The following is an 18,477-nucleotide window of genomic DNA, read 5'->3' as shown; positions in this document are numbered from 1 at the left end:
GGTTGATTCATTATATCTTGAGTGATTAAAACATGCTGCTTGTATTCGAAGGGCTGAAATCTGAGCACGATTTGCTGCAAGTCAGAAATCCCCGTGAGCAAGGGGAGCCACAGAAGCATAGGCTGCAGCATAGCAGGGAATACAAGGAGCGTCAGCGGGTAGATCACAGCAAAATCTAACCCTTCATCTTTTTTTAATTGTGTGCTGAACTCCTACACGGAGATTTGATAGATATAGCTGGCTTATTGACTCGGTAGTCTCACATTAATTGACTGTTGGTTTAGATACCGGAGCCTCTAACCAGTTGTTAAACTCCGAGTAGGCATGTCGGTAACATGCCAGCGAGAGTGTTTGGGGGAGGAGAAAGCTGCTGGGTGCATGCCTCTTGGATTCAGCTCCCCGCGCCGGGAGATGTGTGAAGTTGGGTGTGCGTGCTGTCACAGGCAGATATTCAAGGGCAGCTAAGAGCGAGCTCGAGCGCTCTGCTTCCACAGGGGGAGAGAAAGGCTGCTGCTGGAAGTACAAGCTGGCAGGATCATGACAGAGCCAAGCAGCAGAAAGGAAGGATTTAAAAAATGCCGGAGTGCTACTTTCAGCATTGATGGCTATAGCTTTACAATTGGTGAGCCTGACTTAATTCCTCTTTTTTCCTTCATTGTCTCTCTTCTTCTTCCCTCTCTTTCTTTGCAGGTCCAGTAAGTACAGGTAAAAGACAGCTGCTGACAACTGCCTTTTGTCAATATATGCCTTTAAAATGTATAGATGCCCTGCAATTCTTGTTTGGGTTTGTTTTCCATTCTGCCTTCTATATTTTCGTCTGCCTGAGAAACTTGCCTTTGATACGCAGCCACTCTAAATCCTTTCGCTGGGTTTTGGCACGGGTTCACCGAGATGTTTGCAGAACTTTTGTTTTGGAACCTTATCTCAGGAAAGCCTGGGCTTCAGGATTGCAGGTTTCCAACTTGCTAGCTGCCTTCCTTCCGATGAGCACAGAACATAACCCTTGGGAGCCTTGGCTTTGTTTCCAATATTTCTTTGTTTGCTTAGCAAGTGTTTCCAAATTTTATAACCTTTTGTCATTTCTCAGTTTGCGTAAAGATGTATGTAACAGATCTTGTTGCCTCTCAAACACAAAACCCAAAATTGCTGGGGCAGGGAAAGATAGAGAGGAGAGATTAGAAATTTTAGGACTGGTTGTTGTAGCTGTTTGATGACTGCAGTTTATTGTTTGTGTTCACTGTCTTAGGGAAAAGTGAGGCTTCTCAAAGCGACAGGTGTCTGACAGTTTTTCTAAGAGACTTGCTGTGCAAAAGTTAAAATCTGAGGATTCCTTGAGCAGGCTGCTCTGCTAAAACTGCATATCTCACTAGGCTACATTATATAAATCCCTATAGATCTTAGAAACAAAGCAAGCTTATATCCCATTTTAATTGTTAGATGAAATCCAAGTTAAAATATATGGATAATTTACGTGTAATAATCAATCGATACAAATTCCCCTTGAATACCTTCAAGATGACAGAGATTCTACTTCCTTGCAGTTGTGAAACCAGGAAAGTTTTTCCTGATTTGTAGTAGTGTAATTGGGCCACAATTTCATCTAGTAATGATGGATACAAGCTTTTCATTGGTGTGGGAGGAGGTACCTATTTATCTATTCCTCTGCTTTATGGAAAACTAATTTTGCAATCATTAACATCCTGCAAACATTAAACTTGCTGAAAAAAATTGGACATGGGAACATATTTTTCATTAAAATATTTTCACATAGTCATCTGTTAATGTGCGTATAGCATTTTAAAAGTGAAACTGCAAGGCAAATGCTACTTTTCAGATTTCTTTCTCTAATGGGAAGGTGGTAGTCCTCCACAGGTTAAGTTGCAACATGCTCGCTTTTGAACTCCCTATCTTAATCTCACTCCCTCTCAGCATCATTACTAATAGCGTTATTTCATCAGTTTGTGTCAGTCTGGAGGATAAACATTTCCTTTTTGAGCCTAGGCAGCGAGAACATTATCTGAAGATGCTGAACACTTGTGACCGTGCCTAATTATTTTGTTTGTTCATGAACAAACCATCAGGATAGCCGTATTTGTTGCTCTGCTGTCTTTATTGCTACTTGTGCTCACAAAACAACTAGACCAAATTTTGGATCAAATGACTCAGGTTTAGAACTGCAGTTTCTTCTGTTTCTTAGGACAGTTGTTGCATAGGAGTTCCTGTGCTATTTTCTTCTATTTGGTGCACACAACCAGCATATTGATTCTGTGAACTGTACATTATATAACATTTATTTTTATATCTGGGCAAATGTGCATTGGATTGACTCACATAACCGTGAAAACTTTGTAAACACGTTATCTAGTATTACCAGCACTGTGTGGTAGACAGACCTGAATGATTCATGTATTTGTTAATCTTCATATTGATGAAAATGAATGTATCCAAAAGATCCCACAGCAACATTAGTGTGTCAGGGGTGACCTTAAACTTATGGGTTTTTTCCATCAGATGAGACTTCTGTGTAGGTATCTAGTTTTGGGTACTGCAAATTTTTAAGAAGTGCTTGGGAAATGCTGAGCTGCTGCATCTGCTATTGAAGTGTCAGCTGGGAGAGAAGGCTGATACTCTTGAGGAACAGAGTACTACCAGATTGAGACAAATGAGTTTCCATTTGTGTGCAAAAAAAAAAATATTTTTTTTTGCATTGATTCACCCTTATACTAACGACTAAGAAAGGATGATCTTCATAGTGCTTTGAAAAATGATCACTTACAATGAGACTTAATGAAAATTTTCATGAAAGACCTGGGCCTAACATCAAACATGAAAGTATGTGGGCATGGAAGAAGGCTGGCGCAAGAAGAGCTCTTAGCTGACAGCTGGCAGTAAGATAGCCTCGTGTCTCTGGAGAGGGTCAGCGCAACCTAGAGCAGCTTCTTGACTGCTCTAATTTTCACCTTGGTTGCTTACAGCACTGGTGGTGAGACAGGAGAGCTGTGGGAACTCAGCACTTCCCAAGGACTACACACATCCCTGCAGAAGAATCTGGCCTGCCATACCAGAAAGGCAAATGTATGCCAATACTGGTTAGCTTTTTTTCTATATGAAGACACAAGGTAGTTAGAAATCCCTTTCCTCTAGATAGGACTCTTTCGACAGAGACCCTGAGGAGGACTGAGGCGTGCTGCTCTGTGCCCACTGAGAATGTCTGTTTTGGGATATTCTGGTTTTATGGCCTTTTTGCACCAGCAGCGTGACGTAAAGGGACTATAGCAGAGCTACAGAGTGAGCCATTTAGTGGGATCGTTCAAGACGGGAATCATGCAATTGAGCTTGCTCTAGAAAGTTCAGTGTATCTCAGATGAAGGATTCAAGATCATTATTTGCCATGGTATATGCCAGCAAATTTCATAGTCCATGAAGTTTTTGTATATACAAGTTATTGTATTTGAGCTTTTGTTTAACTTTGGCTAATTTTTCCACCACTAAAAGTAAAACCTAACAGAATGGCAGCTTAGTTTAAAGGAAAAGAAATTGAGTCAAGGCCTCTTTTTTTGTTTTATTTTTTTGTTTTATTTTTTTGTTCTGTGCTGTGTCTCATCACTTCTGTGCAAATGAAATGCTGTTAAATCAGAATGCCAATATGTTACCTACTTTGCTGCTGTAATCAACTGACCAAAGGTGCAAGACAGAGAAACATCCACTGCTTTTAACCCTGGGAAAATGGTAAACACAAACATTAACAAGAGGATATTTTCTTTCTGCATTTATCACCTTCCTATGACTAAGAGCTAACTTCATTAAAGCTCTCACTCTGCTTTTCATATCCAGAAGCACCTGGCAACACTGTTTTGTCCTGTTCAATGTATCTAATAAATTTATTTTTATAGGTTAGAATGAATTGAAGTGAGGGGGGTGTTCTGCTGTAACTCAGGTGTTACTGGAGAGGAAGGATGTGGCACTGAAATGCTTAGTCTAGCTCACAGTATTTGTTTCTAAATCTTGCAGGAAAGTTTTTTTAGGAGGACCTCGTCTCCATTTTGCGTACAAAATCTCTTGCTCCGATTATTACGGAAGGTGGTACTTTTGGTCCCTGTTTTGACATAATTCTTTAAAAATGTGTTTTTCTTAATGTTGCTGGATTTTTTTCGTGTTGCAGTTTGCTACTTGAAACCTGTTTCAACATCCCTTTCAACATGGCAGAACAGCCAAAGTAGTTCTTGCTGGTCCCCCTGACAGATCACTTCAGAAACGCCTTCTGTGTTTTGGTCAAAGAAAATGTTGCTTGAGGAGGTGCATGCCCTGTGTTGGTCTCAGCTGGGGTGGGGAAGATTGGAAGCAAACTAAATATTGAGCTCAGCTGTATTAGGATAAGGAAAAACGCCTTCAGCTCCATGTCACGTGCTTAACTTTTAAAGAAATTGCTGCTGTGGATTTTCTGTTATTCTTTCTTGAAAGGTTGTCCATTAGGAGTGGAATAGACAGGAATGGGTTTTTGAAATGATATAGAAAGAAACCAGAGAATTAAAAGCGGTTTCACTTCTTTTTTTTTGTACTGTATTTTGGCCAGAGAACTGTGTACATTGTAGCAATTAAGTTAACTGTGTTGTTCTTGTGTATTGATTTTCAGCCTTACTCGAGTTTGTCATTCATCTGAGGGCAACGGCACCTTTGCAACCCACAAAAGAGGCGGGTTTCAGCACACGCCCGTAGGCCCACACGCAGTGCATTTTCATGGAGATTTACTTTCATTCTGCCCTTAGTTGCTTATAATAAAAAACTTCATTCAGACTGAAAGCACAGCGTAATTATAAGGTGCTGACAAATCTCTCACTAATTCTGCATGTGCGTCACTCGTAGCCTTCCTTCAAAGGAGGTCTGGGAGAAACGTCTGTCTGTGGGGTCACTCTGCTTTCCGGGAGGGGAGAAGATATCTCTGCCCGTGCAAGAATAACATCCCTGGCAAAAAGGTGAAGGGGGAATGCATAACCACCACTTCTGCCGTGGATTATAGCCTCTCCTTTCTTTGTACCTAAACTCTGTATCATTTTCTTTGTTATGACATAATACAAAAGATATAAAAAATGACAAAAGCACCAAAACTTTGCTTCCCCCTCCCCTTCTCTCTCTTTCTCCTAAGAGACCTTACTATGAGAATACTTTCTCAATAAGAGCTGATAGGAAACACTGATTTCTGTGTAAACAGCGGAATATTTTTGTCATCTGAAATCTAGGAAGTGGGAAAAACAACTTTACTAATATAATACAAAGGATGTGACATTTTTAATGTAATTTAAGGAAGCCTGAGGTAGACTATAAAGAATAAAATCCTCTTCTAACACAGTCCTAACCCCAACAAGTTGTGTTCTAGCTTCAAACTATGTGGTCTCTGTCTGCTCTGCCTGAAAACACACCTCAAAGGAGTCTGCAAAGTTGGCGTGCATATGGGTGAGATACCCAGCTGGCCCATTGCGTGGGGTGGATGGTCTCTGCCACAGTGATGGGCAATAGGAATTCCTGCTGTTGGTGCTTCACCTGTAGCTACTTCTATAAAGGGATGGAGATGGTGATTTCTGTGGTACCTATGGGGTCTCCATATTGCACTGACATCTTTGATGTTGCAGAGGTGGACTGCTGTAAGCTAAGTAAATGATCTTTGAAAAGACTGCGGTGATAGTTCTCGTGTGGCAAAGAGCCTGCCAAGGCTTTCATGGAGCTCTACCCATTTGCCTCTATGGATGGTCTACTTTATCACTGCTACTTGCTGTTCACAGGTCCGCTCTGCTGCCTGTATCTTGGCATCCAGGGCTGTCCCCTCCTCTGTCAGAGTTGTTTTGAGTGAGAGGTTACTGTGCAGGGTTGCACACCAGGTTCAACAGCAGCTCACAAAGGATTGGATTCAGACTGCAGGTCCCTGTGGCAGGGTCACATCAAAAGTGCTATTTTCCTTCATCCTCCTGATTTTATTTCTCAGGGACGCTGCGAACAGTAAAACCTTTGCAGCGTGTTTTGATGTGAGTGATTGGGCATCCCTGGTCTCTGCAGCTGAGTTCCATACATGGGAAAACAACCTCCAGAGCCCTGGGTGAGGAGAGACATTAATGGATAAAACCATTGTCCTCACTGTCAGGAAGCGTTCCTTTAATTACTTCATCTGAATCTTTTTTTTAAGCTTGGCAAATTATAAATGTCCAAGTCTTGGTGCTCAGTCACCTCTGAATCTAGCTTCAAGACTAATGGCACCAAACGGTCTAAACCCCTCAATGTGTTGGGAATGAGATTCACTAATGGGAAGTAGCTATGAAAAATGCGCTTGTGGGGCAACAGAGCCCCCAACACAAGGTGCAAATAGGGCAGAAAGTGGAGACCCCTGGATGGACATGGGGACTCCTGTTCCCTTTGTGCCAGATACCAGACCCATCATGCCATTTGTCCCCCTGCTCATCTTCTGTGAGGGAAGGAAGCTCACAGTCCTCTTCTAGAGACAACAAATGACTGTTGCTCCCTACCAGAAGGGGCCCCATCTTACCATGGTGAGGAATAGCGTTGCCCTTGCGTTTGTTTTCTCTCTGGGCTTTGGCCAGCTACTCCTGCTCCCAAAGCCTTCTGAATTGATGCAGCAAGATGAATTACAAATTTCAGATTTTCTAGAACATCCAAAGTTCAAAAGAAATAAACAGACATGAACTCTTCTGTGACTTTTGAGCTCAGTTTTAGGCAGGCAGCCAGGCCTGTTCCTGAGCAGGCAGGCTCTGACCCAGAGCAGCCTTCACTCATTTGCAGCCCCAGCTGGCACTCTCTCCCATGTTGAAAGCGAGAGGTCTGCATCCTCCTCCTCATGCTGCTGCTGCGAGGACCAGTGTCTAGGAGCTTTCACACCTAATTGCCTTTGGGGATGTGCTTTTCTGCTGCAGATCTTCTGTTTTAAACCCTTGTGCTGTACTAAGTGGTCTATTTTCCTGAGGTAAAAAAAAATATCAGGAAAGCTCATTTTTCCAAGTTCTGTAGCTCTGCATGAGTAAGAAAGCAAAAGGCTCCTGGATGTATCCTGCAGTTATTTATATACTAGTGCAAATCAAGTCAAGAAGCAGGATCCTGGTCAGTGGTAAATCTGCATCACTCCACTGCAGTTGGGAGAACTGCAGTGATTTAAATGAGCAAAGGATCTGTCCTGGACAGTCTTTTCCAGTTAAAGCAAACACCGCTGTAGGTTAGAGAAAGAGCTGCCCTATGTACAAGGAAGGCAAATCATGCAGCTTTTCCATGGCTTGCTTCCAAGACTCCATCAAGATTACGCTGATATGATTTTACTCACCACTTCTCCCTGCCTGGTGACAGAGATTGTATCTAACGATCTTGCTGAAACTCGATCCCAGATTTCTAATAGCTACAGGCTCGAAATTTTCAGGCCTGGGAACTTAACCCTCGTGACTACATCGATAGCCTCTCGCTACAGCTGTGTGCAAAGTTGGAAGCATGGTGTGGGGAAAGTTGTAGTAATTACTGAACAGATGCACTTAATGAGGTCTCTACTGGCTTCCCAGCTGGCGAGTGGAGCCGTACGCTGGGACAATGTGAGAGCAGTCGCTTGGGTTGTTGTGTGACATCACATCCTCCCCCTTGTTGTCATAGCAGCTGCAATCAGCCCCCTGAAAATTTCCCTCAGGAAGACTGCAAACATCATCTCTCTCCATTAAATGCAGCGCATGGTGTTAGTCTCTTGCTGCTGCACAATGCTACGTCTTATTTCTGTTGATTTAGTGCCCTTTCCAATTCCCCCCCTCCCCCTTCTCACAGTGACGCAGAACAATGAGACCTGTCAAGTGGTGTGTTATTGGGAAAGGGGAGAGGGTACCCAACTTGCTCAGCCAGTACCACTTAATTCAGTTTCAACTTCAAGTGCCTTTTCACTTTTTCACTTCCCCCCATTTCTGGGTCTTGTACTCTTGAACTGCAGTGATGGATCTAATGCTCAAAATTTGTACTAGTGTTTTCTTCTTTATGCTTTATCCTTTCCCCTCTTTTTTATTCTGTGCTTCATAATTGCCAGTGTAATTTCATGTCAACTGAAAACTAAGCTTTCTTGCTCTAGTCCCACCACAGAGCTAAGCCAATACAGAAAATTTCCTGGTTTTTGTTTTTTTTTTTTCTTGCTAATTCAAGTAGAGCAAGTCATTAAACCACTTTGGAAATAGACTTGAAGTGAAAATTATGAATCTGTTAACTTTCTCTGAAACTACTTACAGCAAAACGTTCCTCTGCTTGGAATATTGAGTTTGAGTTTTGTTTTTTTTTATGATCCCTATAGATAAAGACGAATGACTTACACATACCAGGCAAATACCCTTAAGAAAACCTAAAAGGAGATTTTCATTCAGGCCATGATTCTGCTGTTGGATGTGCACATGAAACTTTACTGAAGTCATGGGATTTGTCAAACAAGTGGTCCTCAGTTGCAGGCCGAGCAGCTCTGTGTGTGCTCCGTGACTAAATGAGAGCAATTGGTATGTTCATCAAATGCCAAGTGGGTACAATTGCAATTGTAACGCTGTAGGAAGCAAGCAAATAATGCAAATACATGGAGAAAAAGGAGTCTCTGAAATTTATAGGTGCTACTGTCAGCTATGCTCCAAATGCAATATGTTGTTCTCCTCTCCCATTAAAACAGGTGTTTTGTAGGGTAAGACATTTTATATGCTGCTGTGTGCAACGCGAATAGCAGAATACTAAACCCATTTAGTTTATATTGATGTCCTCCCCCACTCTCAAAGCTGTAATTATTACCGGACATGTATACTGTTAATAATCACTATTTCCCTTGAAATGTACTCTGCAAATGGGATCTTTAGGATGGTCAGAATTCTTTATTTGCCCTTATTTGGTGGCACTGTACCATACTTTATTAGTCTACAGGAGGGAGATAGATGGTCTTTTCTCCCTTGATTTAAAGAGAATCTATATTCTTTCCACCTTCAACATTAATTTAGAATTACAGATCTTGCAGGTCAAATTATGTTGACTCTTATGCAACCCTGATAACTCAAAACATAATTTGGCCTGCAGTGTGTATTATTTTTCTTAAAACTGCTGTATAAGCAAATCTGAGAAATGTCTAGCAAAACTGTGTTGTGTTTTTTTTTCTTTGCCAAAATCTGGAATATTAAAATAGAACTTGATAATCAAAGCTGATTTCAATCTGAGTCATAGAGAAGGGTGATCTATATTTTATAGTCCATGTATCGTATATGTGGTATATAATAAAAAAGTGTTGAATGTTTCTGTAACTGTTACTGAGTACATGGGACTGTGGTAGAGTCTACCAAGGAACATAAATAATTTTTCAGCATTAATTTACAGAATCTCATTTCATGGTTCCTCAAATAACAAAAGCAGTGGGATTTTTCCAGAGCCCCAGCTGTTGGCTAACTCTGCTGTTATAAAAATCAGTGGATATCTTCAGAAAGTCTGGAACAGGACACCCTGTGCTACTTTTCACAGTTCCTTTGCAAATAAAGAGTTAATTTCTTTCTGGTAACATCAACACTTAAATAGAATTCCAGCAGGAAATACCTAAGACCTAATGACTGCTGCTAACCTTAGCTTTTAGTTGATTGTCTGCTTTTCATAAATTATGCAGCATATATAGGTCAACTGATAAGGAGCATCTTGCTTCGCTTCAACAGAATGAATTCTGAGTTTTCACAAGCATAATTCAGGGTAGATTTGAGCTGGAAGTGTTTAATGACATTTGGGTGCATGTTTTTTCTGCAAAAATGATTGATTTTTCCATGCTGTGAATTTTTGGTTGTAAAAGAGGTGGATATTAAGGTAGTTGTTTTACTACTTCTCCCTATTAAATGTAGATAGAAATGATTATATGGAAACCTCCTGCCTCACAGTGCAAAGCCACAGCATGCTTGGGTGTTGGTGCTGGAGCCTGGTGCACTTGAACGATGATGATCCCAGAACCTGGTTGAACAGGAGGTTGTAGGAGCTCCTTCGTGCCCACAGTTTGCAGCCCACTTTGCTGCAGAGAGCAGACACTGATTGCTGGTATCTTGAATTCATCTGGCTATAAAGTTGAGATCTTTCCTCTTGGCTCACCCTGCTGCAGGAGCAACCTCTGGGAGAGACACAGGACAAACACAAACCCTGACCAAACCATTTCTGTTTAAAATGCCACCTGGGAGTCGTCACAGCAGCCTGGGGAAATCAGGGTATCCTGGGTGTTATTAAGTGTTGTACAGGAGTTTCACTTGGACAGGCTGAAGCTGTGACTTGAATATGGTTCCATGTCAGCTGCTGGTAGATCCTGTAACTAAGTAAATGCCCCAACTATCAGTCCAGCCTGCTAATGCTCCCCAGCATTCCTCCATTCCCGAACTATCAACATATTATTATTACAGTTGCTAGGTGGCTTCATGATATTATTCCTGTCTCCACAGCTAATGCTTAAGGCTTAATAGTTCTTAAGTCAAGGGAAGTATAAGTACTGAGAATGGCAATTACAGCACTGCTGATAACTTGGATCCACTTGCTCCTGGAAGATGCTCCTGTCAGCTTTACAACGTGATCAGAGTAAATTTTCCTCCATAGGAGAATATGTTTATTCTTTAGTGATGTTTGCTGCCTTATGTTGCAGTCTAATGCTTCCTATTAATTAGAATTCATTGTGCCATTTAAGTGAAGTGGCATTTTTGAAGTGAAATTCTGCATGACGACTTGTCATTTACTCTCTGATTGTGTTTGCCTACTTGCCCTCTGAAGCAGCAACAATAATTTGAGCCTTCTGTTTTATTAGCTGTCATTTACAGTAACACTTTATGTGCATAATTATTTTTGTGTAGCTCTGCACTGATACTTAAATGAAACCTCTGGGATGTGTTCCCAGCTGGTTGTGTGTTTACGTGTTGTATTCAGTCACTTGCACTTGATCTCTTTTATGTTGTTTGTGGCAAGCAAGTTTTGTGTCCTTTTGGGAAGTTTTGAGCTTTGATTACTTCAGTGTTTATTAAGAAGCACTAATCTGTTCAGATGCTTTGGATAAGCCTTCTCAGAGAATGCCTCTATCTTCAGGTCCCTAAGCCAAGAGGCAAAGGAAACTTGACTTTTGAGCACTCTGGGAAATTTTGCCTGTAGTGCATACGTACTGTTACAAACATCTTTTTGAATTGGGAAGAAGAGGATGTTTCCATGTCGGTGAAATGAGTGTTACGCTGGAAGGAGGGGGGGGAATATTTTAGACTTGGAGTTGCACATCTTTCCCCAGCCCCCATAGTCCTCTCCACCCTTTGGCAGTAAGATGCCCGAGCCCTGCTGTTTGCTGGCACTGCTGCTAACCAAAGGGAGGGGATGGATTTTTTTGGCATTCAGAGTCTTTCAAAGGAACCTGGAAGAAGAAAGAAGGGAAGACAGGACATGCTTTGGGTACCAAAATCTCTCTCGGTGGCTTTTAAGACTAATTTGTGTTTCTAAAGAAAATGTTACTGTACCTTATGGACTGTGAACTCCTAAATTCAAATGATGCAAGTTGGAAAATTTGTGAAAAAAAAGGAGCAAATGTCCTAATACTTTTGTAATTGTGAAATCGGCATCTAGCCAAGCTTACTACTTCAGAATGAAGCACAGGGAAAACTTTGGACACACAAAAATGCCACACAATTATTTTTAAATTTCGTTCAAAATATATTTTAAGTTTAGTTTGATGGATTTAGTGGATTTATCACATTCAGTAAACTGCCTATGCAGACGGCACATGCCATATTTGTTGTCATCACTACAAAATGTTTATTTGTTCCCATTTGCAATAAGCTGATTGTTGAAGTCACTGAGCAGCATTTGAATGGCTAAGACATTTGTGACTCTATGTGAAGTCATATTTGGTACCTTTGAGCACTCAAAAAGGAATAAAGAACAGACTCTTTTGAAATTGTGCGTCATTACCATCAAATAATATCTGATAGCTAAACAAAAATAATTTTTGTAATTAATATTTCGAATTGTCTTTGGTCCTGCATTGTCTTTCAGTCTATATAAGGTCTGTACTTGTATCCATAATTTCATATTCGTTAAACTGCTATAAGCTGCGGGAGGGATTAGCACTGGAAAATGAAGGCATCTCTTAGTATGGCAGCTGAAGAACCAAACAGCAGCAGTTTCAAAACTTGTTAAAGAAAAATAGCAGTGAGGAGCAGGAATAGTGAAATAAGATAGGATTAAGGATGTAGCAAATATTTCTTATTCAAAGAAATCGGAATCCAATGTCAGTGATAAAAAGAAAGGAATTCAAAATTATGCCCAAGTTATTTAATGTTTGAAAATGAGGCTGGTATTTTGCATAACAATAATGCTTTTTAAATGAAAGGAGCATTTGCTTTACAGTTCATTGTGGCTGGAGGGCCATGTGCCACAATATTTACAGGTGAAGTGTCTAATCTCATAATTTTTCTCCACCTTGGAATTCAGTGATCTAAAGTGGGCAATAATTGTTGGTATTATTATCTCTTCTCCAATCTCTTGCTGATGTAATTCATGCCATTGTGAGGCGTTCTTTTGTCACTGAAATTTTGGGACATGGATGAGCAAAGCAGTAAGTGGAAAATAAATTAGACATAGTTGCAAAGGTGGCAGATATTCACAGAAGCATAAGGATAAAGCAGTCAGGATGATGCATGGACATTATACACCATTTAGGTTACAAAACATGCAGTTGGACTTCCCCAGTGAAAGACTTTATTTAAAAACCCAAAACCAACAAAAAACAAAGCAAGAAAAAAAAAGAGGAAACGTTAGAGATGATTTTTGTTTAAAAAAGCACGTGAGAAATGAGAAGGTTCTGTAAAGGAGTATGGCAGAACCAAAGAAAATCAGTGAAGGCAGTAACTAAATGAGAAGTATTTTGAGCTCAGTTATGCATTTCTATGCAATTAGTCCCATTACAATAAATGGGAGTACTTACTACTGCAAAAGCTGCCAAATTAGACTTGCTCATAATGATAACTTTTAAAATATAGAACACGCTTTGCTTCAGGAGCTCAGTCATATATCTCTTAAGTGCTATGCCCAATGTGTTTATGAAGTAGTGTTTTTGTGGATTTTGAGAGAGTTCTGTTCCCAGTACCTTTCAGTAATATGGACAGACACTTCCAGTGAGGTATCCACATATTCATCAAGCCTCCTGCCTCTTCCTGGGATACACCTGAGAAAATAAGCAGGCGGTCATGTCAGAACTACTCAGTAAAATATAGTTAAACTCCTTCCTCTCCAAAGAGCTACTGCTGTAAGACCTTTTAAAGAAGCATGGCTTTAACCCCCTCTGCATTGCATCCACAGCATCACGTGTATTGAGGCAGAAAGCCTTATACCGTTGTCATACAGCTCCTTGAAGGTATTTATACCTTCTGCTGTGCACTTGTAGGGCCAGCAGATAGCTCCTGCTGCCCAGAGACACCACAGCTGGTTTGTCCTGATGAGCAGGTGACCACCTCCTGACTTCTGAGCACAAAGCCCTAAGTTATATCTCATTTTCAGCCAGAAAGCTGAGCGCTTGCTGTGTTGCACAGACTCTGCATTCACCATGGCCTGCTTGTCCTTGGAGCTGCTGAAGTAGCATTGTCTCTAGAAAGAGCCAAGGGACGTTTTTCTATACAGAAGCAGGGATGTGCCTTAAAGCAAGGTGTCTGTCGAGAGATGTCAGGGAGACGTAGCATGTGTTATTGCCTAGTTCAATCTGCATGGTACCTGAAATGAAGTCATTTATAGTATTGCTGATGAAAAAAAATTAATCACTTTTCACAGGCATTTCATTTAGTGGCTTTGAGAAGAACAAAACAGAAGTATTTTTCCTTGGCTAACGTTTCAATGTAAAGAGCCACACATAACTTTTAAACTAAGACTGACATTATACATTAGCCAGTGTCAGTGTTTTGCTCAGGGCCTTCACCGAGGGTATATATTCAAGCGCAGTGCGATAAATGCTATGACTCAGGCCTTGGATCTTTCCTCCTTTTATCACAGGTTGAAAGCAACTGAATGTGAAGCTTGGTGAATCTTTCAAATATATTAATTTTAAATTTATGTAGTATTAAGACAAAGCTGTCCTCTTTAAAGTGGAAAGACAGCTTTGGGGGAAGAGTATACGTTATACTGGTCACTACTTTTATCAGTATTGGTAGTTTATGTGAAGTAATAATGATAACGCTGGCAAATACTCCTGGTGGCATCTTTCATGTCAGAAGTGCTTAATGGGTTGGCTGTATTTGCTTCAAAGTGGAGACTTAAAAAAAAGGAGAAAAGAGTTTTTATTTTAAAACACACAGCATCTTTGTGTGAGGAAATCCTTTTGCATCATGACTGGAAACCAGCTGCTGCAAAGGCGACTCTGAGAAGAACCTTCTGCAGGTACTCACCTGCAGATTGCCAATGACAGGGAACTGGGAAGCAGCACTTGGTTTCTATATGCACCAGAAGGTTTAGTTATTTACCTGAATTTCAATTGCTTGAAACAATTATATCAGATGAGATCATGTCACCAGTTCACCTCTGCTGTGAGCTGGTAGAAAGCAGACAAGATGAAAAGGAAAGAGACACATGATGGTGCTCCTAACATCTGCACCGGCAGCTTATGAAGTGGTATAGCATTACTGTATGGTTGACTTGCTGTGTCACCTATTAATAAGAAGTTTATTTACCAGGATTATCTTTCTTAGCTTTTTGCACATGCTGTTCTCTATTTGTGAGAAACCCTTCCTGTCTGTGCCACCTGGCAGGTAGGCTGGAGCAGCGTTAGGTTTTGCTAATTAAAGATCGGGCTTGATTTCATGAGTAGGAGGAGACAAATCCTGCCCTGCTCTTGGCCTGCTCTCTGAAGCACAGGCACATAAGCACAGGGTCTTTTCACATCCTGGCTTAAGGTTATGCAATGTAGGGTGCTTTATCACTGCAGGGCAGTATTTCTTACCTAGTCATTCAGAACAGAGTCCTGAAATAGGTCTAAAAGTCCTTTCTATCTGATCCCATGCTGCTTGTGAAGTAAATAAATAAAGAGTGCATGCACTGATGCCAAAGTGTGCATGGGGGAATCCTGTGGCACCTCAGGAACACCTGCAAAGTGACCACAAATGAAGGAAGCTAAAAACTCAGCGCGCTTCCATTAGTGACCCACTTTTGCAATATTTCTAGAGCCATTCTGCATGAGGTTGTAACTGAAATAAAACTTTAAATATTTATTTTCATCCTGCAACTCACAAGCCTGGGGGCAGCATGCCAATGTTTGAGGGATAGTGTGCTAGCGAGGCCATTTGGTCTGCCGTCTCAGTGGATGTAGGGGATGGAGATCCATGCAGCAGCAAAGACTCAAGGGTTATTGATGTGTTGGAAACCACAGAAGCACCTGAGAATGGTCACATAGGAATTAGGACTTCTCCCCCCCAAAAAAGCTGGCGGGATGGACAGCCCAACTGAAGTGCATCTGCATGCCATGCACGCAGCGTGGGCAACAAACAGGAGGAGCTGGAAGCCATTGTGCAGCTGGAAAACTATGATAGAGTTGCAATCATGGAAACGTGGTGGGAAGACTCACGCAACTGGAGTGCTGCAATGAATGGCTATAAACTCTCCAGGAGGGACAGGCAAGGAAGGAGAGGCAGTGGGGTAGCCCTGTATGTTAAGGAGTGTCTTGATTGTCTAGAGCTTGACAGTGGTGACAATAGGGTTGAGTGTTTATGGGTAAGAATTGGGGGAAGGCCAACAAGGCAGACATCATGGTGGGAGTCTGTTATAGACCACCCAACCAGGATGAAGAGGCAGACAAAATATTCTATAAGCAGCTGGGAGAAGTCTCATGATTGCTAGCCCTTGTTCTCATGGGGGACTTTCCACATATCTTCTGGAAATACAATACAGCAGAGAGGAAACAGTCCAGGAGGTTCCTGAAGTGTGTGGAAGATAACTTCCTGACACAGCTGGGGAGTGAGCCAACTAGGGATGGTGCCTCACTGGACCTGTTGTTCGCAAACAGGGAAGGACTTGTGGGTGATGTGGCAGTTGGAGGCCATCTTGGGCTTAGTGATCATGAAAACGTAGAGGTTTTGATTCTTGGAGAGGTAAGGGGAGGGGTCAGCAGAACTGCCACCTTGGACTTCTGGAGGGCAGACTTTGGCCTGTTTAGGAGACTGGTTGACAGAATCCCTTGGGAGGCAGTCCTGAAGGGCAAAGGCATCCAGGAATCTGGACATTCGTCAAGAACAAAATCTTAAAGGCACAGGAGCCGGCCATCCCTACATGCCAAAAGACAGCCTGGCAGGGAAGAAGACCAGCCTGGCTGAACAGAAAGCTTTAGCTGGAACTCAGGAAAAAAAAAACAGCTTATGACCTAGGGAAGAAAGGACAGGCAACTCAGGAGGGCTACAAAGATGTCGTGAGGTTATGCAGGGAGAAAATTAGAAGGGCCAAAGCCCAACTAGAACTTAATCTGGCTACTGCCATGAAAGACAATAAAAAACCCTGTTTCTATAAGCACATTAGCAACAAAAGGAGGACTAAGGAGAATCTCCATCCTTCATTGGATGCGGGGGGAAACATAGTGACAAAGGATGAGGAAAAGGCTGAGGTACTTAATGCCACCTTTGCCTCAGTCTTTAGCACTAAGACCGGTTGCCCTCTGGGTGCCCAGCCCCCTGAGCTGGAAGACAGGGAGCAGAATGAAGCCCCCATAATCCAAGGGGAAATGGTTAGCGACCTGCTACACCACTCAGACACACACAAGTCTATGGGGCTGGATGGGATCCAGCTAAGGGTCCCGAGGGAGCTGGCAGAAGTGTTCACCAAGCCACCTGCCATCATTTACCAGCAGTCCTGGCTAATCAGGGAGGTCCCAGTTGACTGGAAGTTAGCAAATGTGATGCCCATCTACAAGAAGGGCTGGAAAGAGGATCTGGGGAACTACAGGCCTGGCAGTCTGACCTCAGTGCCAGGGAAGGTTATGGAGCAGATGGTCTTGGGTGCCATCATGCAGCAAGTACAGGACAACCAGGTGATCGGGCCCCGTTAGCATGGGTTTATGAAAGGCAGGTCCTGCTTGACCAACCTGATCTCCTTCTATGACAAGGTGACTCGCTTAGTGGATGAGGGGAAGGCTGTGGATGTTGTGTACCTGGACTTCGGTAAAGCCTTTGACACCATTTCCCACAGCATTCTCCTGGAGAAACTGGCTGCTCAGGGCTTGGACAGGCGTACGCTTCGCTGGATAAAAAAACTGTCTGGATGGCCAGACCCAAAGAGTTGTGGTGAATGGAGTTCGCTCCAGTTAGTGGCAGCTGGTCACAAGTGGTGTTCCCCAGGGCTCAGTGTTTGGCCTGGTTCTGTTTAGTATCTTTATCAATGATCCGGACAAGGGGATCAAGTGCCCCCTCAGTAAGTTTGCAGGCGACACCAAGTTGTGTGGGCGCGTTGATCTGCTTGAGGGTAGGAAGGCCCTACAGAGGGTTCTGGACAGGCTGGATCGATGGGCCGAGGCCAACTGTATGATGTGCAACAAGGCTGAGTGCCAGGTCCTGCACTTGGGTCACAACAACCCCATGCAATGGTACAGGCTTGGGGAAGAGTGAGTGGAAGGGTGCCTGGTGGAAAAGGACCTGGGGGTGTTGGTCGATAGGCAGCTGAATATGAGTCAGCAGTGTGCCCAGGTGGCCAAGGCGGCCAACAGCATCCTGGCTTGTATCAGCAATAGTGTGGCCAGCAGGACTAGGGAAGTGGTCATCCCCCCTGTACTCGGCACTGGTGAGGCTGCACCTTGAGTACTGTGTTCAGTTTTGGGCCCCTCACTACAAGGAGGACATTGAGGTGCTGGAACGTGTCCAAGGAAGGACAACAAAGCTGGTGAAGAGTCTAGAGCACAAGTCTTATGAGGAGCGGCTGAGGGAACTGGGGTTGTTTGGCCTGGAGAAAAGGAGGCTGAGGGGAGACCTTATTGCTCTCTACAACTACCTGAAAGGAGGTTGTAGCCAGGTGGGTGTTGGTCTCTTCTCTCAAGTAACAAGTGATAGTACAAGAGGAAATGGCCTCAAGTTGCGCCAGGAGAGGTTTAGATTGGATATTAGGAAAAATTTCTTCACTGTGAAAGGGTTACCAAGCATTGCAACAGGCTGCCCAGGGAAGTGGTTGAGTCACCATCCCTGGAGATATTTAAAAGATGTCTAGATGTGGTGCTTAGGGATTTGGTTCAGTGGTTGGACTTGGCAGTGCTAGGTTGATCGTTTGACTCGATACTCTTAAAGGTCTTTTCCAACCTAAACAATTCTATGATTCTAAGCAACATGCTTTAAGTTAGCCTTACTTTGAGCAAGGATTGTATCTCATGACCTTCGAAGGTGAAATTTTTTCAGAAAGAGGATGTAATGCTCCTTTTCTCACATGCAGGATGGGCAACCAAGGATGAATCTTTCACGGCCTGCTGTCCATGCAAACTTGCCAGTG

General features: G+C 42.6%; 1 protein-coding gene across 2 annotated transcripts in view; it reads left to right on the top strand.

The window, feature by feature from the left end:
• Positions 1-460: 460 nt before the first annotated feature.
• PDE1C (phosphodiesterase 1C) overlaps positions 461-18,477 on the top strand; it is a 406,330-nt gene continuing 388,313 nt past the window's right edge. Inside the window, exon 1 of one of the 2 annotated variants that reach the window (XM_075745401.1) lies at positions 461-622. In XM_075745401.1, coding sequence (XP_075601516.1) covers positions 538-622 — 85 coding nt within the window. In that variant the 5' untranslated portion in view covers positions 461-537. The remainder of the gene's footprint in view (positions 623-18,477) is intronic. The other variant, XM_075745408.1, reaches the window with a different exon arrangement.

Source organism: Balearica regulorum, chromosome 2 (assembly GCF_011004875.1).
Source record: "Balearica regulorum gibbericeps isolate bBalReg1 chromosome 2, bBalReg1.pri, whole genome shotgun sequence".
In the NCBI taxonomy this organism is placed as follows: domain Eukaryota; kingdom Metazoa; phylum Chordata; class Aves; order Gruiformes; family Gruidae; genus Balearica; species Balearica regulorum.
Note: the sequence above shows the minus strand (reverse complement) of the source record. Positions and strands in the feature narration are given on the sequence as shown.